Genomic DNA, 2,567 nt, shown 5'->3' on the forward strand with positions numbered 1-2,567 from the left:
GCTCACTGTGTTAGGGCTGATCGGTGCATCTGGAACAGTGTTCACATATTAAATAAACCAGAAGAAACCAAATCTAAAATCTAAATGTGGGTTATTTTCAGCTGATCTCAGGAGTATTTTATAGAGAGAGAGCTGAAGAGCTGTCTCACACACACACACACACACACACACACACACACTGTTTACAACAAACAGACCTTCTCTCTCGCTCTCTCTCTGTTCCAACATGGCAGATGGGAACTTTCAGTCTCTCAGTTGAGAGCCAAAATGTTAGAAAATCTAACCTAATGAATTGTATGTGTTTACAGTGAAAAGTGCAAAAATACACAAAAAGAACGAGTCATCATATTCACAATATTGATTTATCCATAAACCATATTTTATTATTATTCAGACATACTTTTAACCGCTGGTTCCCAACCTGGGGTCACTAATAATATCAAATATATCTATAGCTCAGCATGTCATTGCATTATTGTTAATAATAAATTACTTTTAAAGTGTATATTATTAAAGTTATACATTTTGAAGCTGTGAACACAGTATGTATATTGTATATTGATCAACAGCCTCGTCCTGCATCAGAAAGCAAACAGCTGATAGATCAATGAGAATAAACAGTGAATCTGTGAGAAAGAAGAATATTAAGCCTGAAATGATAAAAATACAGAATACAGGCAGAGAATCAAAATATCAGGAAACCTCATCTGTGATCAATATTCACAGGAAATAATCAAACTTCCTGCAGTTATTGAGTTCACTGTTTGTTTTCATTGATCAGTTGATCAGCTGTTCTCTGCTGTTATTGATACTGATCAATATGAAATATACTGAACATACAGTCAGTTCACTCATTGATAGAAGAGGAACTGATCTATACTGCCCCCCAGAGGCAGAGAGCAGCGACTACAACTGTCATCTACAACCCTGTTTATTGCACTCTGAGACCTGTGTGTGTGTGTGTGTGTGTGTGTGTTACTGACCTTTGACCTGCTCCAGGTCAGAGTTTAGCTCCTGCTCTGATTGGTTGGGAGGTCTGTAGGGCGGGGGCTGTCTCATAGGGGGCGGAGCTGCAGGTGGTTGCTGTAGAGGCGACACAAACAAACAAACAAATAAATAAATAAACAACCTCAGTGTATGTGAGCCAGACTGGAAGCCTTCAGGCCAGTGTGTTGGGGCTGTGCTGCCCTCTGCTGGACTCTGCAGGACTCACAGTCTGGTTGTTGGGGTTGTGGTGAATGTGGAGAGATGGGATGTTAATGGAGTCGGTGTGTTCTGGAGTTTAATACAATAGCAAAGTCTCTGTAGTATGCAGGGGTGAAAGTAGGCCGCTACTACTAAAGCTGTGAGCCAAAACCCACCTTCAGCCCCGCCACGCTCACATTTCAACCAATGAAACACTTCCATACAAAAGTATAATTCATTCAGATTTAGCAGCATGGGGAACAAGAGACTCCTCCATTATTTATATTCCTTTAGTCCATAAGGGTCCATCAAAACAATCAAAATGAAGATTGTCTTCAGCTGCTGTAAAAGCACGTTCACACACAGAGAACAACCTGAGAAACCTCAGGAGAAGCAGCAGTTCGAGAGGATTTCCATCTGTGCTGAAGGAATTAAAGGCCTGTCCCCAATAAAGTTCCCTGACTGCAGCAGATCAACAGGCTGGGATTTTTAATAAAATAATATGTATTATTTAATAATGATATAGTTTCAGAAAGGTTAAATAACAACATAAGGCCGCTGAGAAACCAGTGATGTCTGTTGATCTCCTCCGCTCTGCTTCAGTACCGTGCAGCGGTCCGACAGTAACATGAACATCAGCCAATCGTTTTGTAGTTTTTCTTCAGAGACATAAAGCTTGAACCACAATCATGAATGGGAAAGCTGAAAGCTTTGAGACGAGAGGAGAACAACAAGAAGTTCAGTCTACTTTCACCCCTGGTGTGAGCCAATGTGAGGAGGTTCCTGTTCTTACCGGAGACTCTGTCCTCTCTGCTCTGTGTTTACTGTAGCTGGAAGCTGTCAGAGACACAGGCTGAAACACACACACACACAGTCAGTGACAATTCTGGGTTTGGATTTACAGGCTGGCTTCAAAATCACATCCTGAAGGGAGTCTGTGAGAATCACCATGAGCTCCCTGCACACACTCCACTGCCCCTGAAGTACACCTGAAGTATTACGCCGCCAGCGAATGTCTCTTTTCTGTGTTTAGTCTGTATTTGTTCACATTGAGTCCACACAGTCTGCTGAGTTAGCTGTTAGCTGTTAGCCTGCAGCATACTCGGTCCAACCAGCCACAGTCAGTCAAACAATCAGCTCGTAGTTTACTTCATGCAAGGAGTTCTAAAAGCTTTAATTAACTAAATAAACTCTCCAAATGTCAAGAAAGGAAAAGAAAAACACCTCCTTTCATCATTAAAGAGAAAATCCAACCGTACAGCTTCTGAATTCAACCTAACCTTGTTAAGCAATCCAAAAACACCACAAAAACTAAGTCCTGGTTGGAGCCACCTTGTTCCTGTATTCCTGGTCATCAAACTAGTTGAAATAAACCTTTAATT

General features: G+C 41.3%; 1 protein-coding gene across 1 annotated transcript in view; it reads right to left on the reverse strand.

The window, feature by feature from the left end:
• Positions 1-2,567, reverse strand: part of patj (PATJ crumbs cell polarity complex component) — a gene marked incomplete in the record, with an annotated part of 80,891 nt that overhangs the window by 44,913 nt on the left and 33,411 nt on the right. Inside the window, 2 exon segments of the mRNA XM_035653518.1 lie at positions 984-1,083; positions 1,979-2,038. Of these exon segments, the coding sequence (XP_035509411.1) occupies positions 984-1,083; positions 1,979-2,038 (160 nt within the window).

This window comes from Morone saxatilis, unplaced genomic scaffold (genome assembly GCF_004916995.1).
Source record: "Morone saxatilis isolate NCDOM2014 unplaced genomic scaffold, NCSU_SB_2.0 Contig12, whole genome shotgun sequence".
Lineage (NCBI taxonomy): Eukaryota > Metazoa > Chordata > Actinopteri > Moronidae > Morone > Morone saxatilis.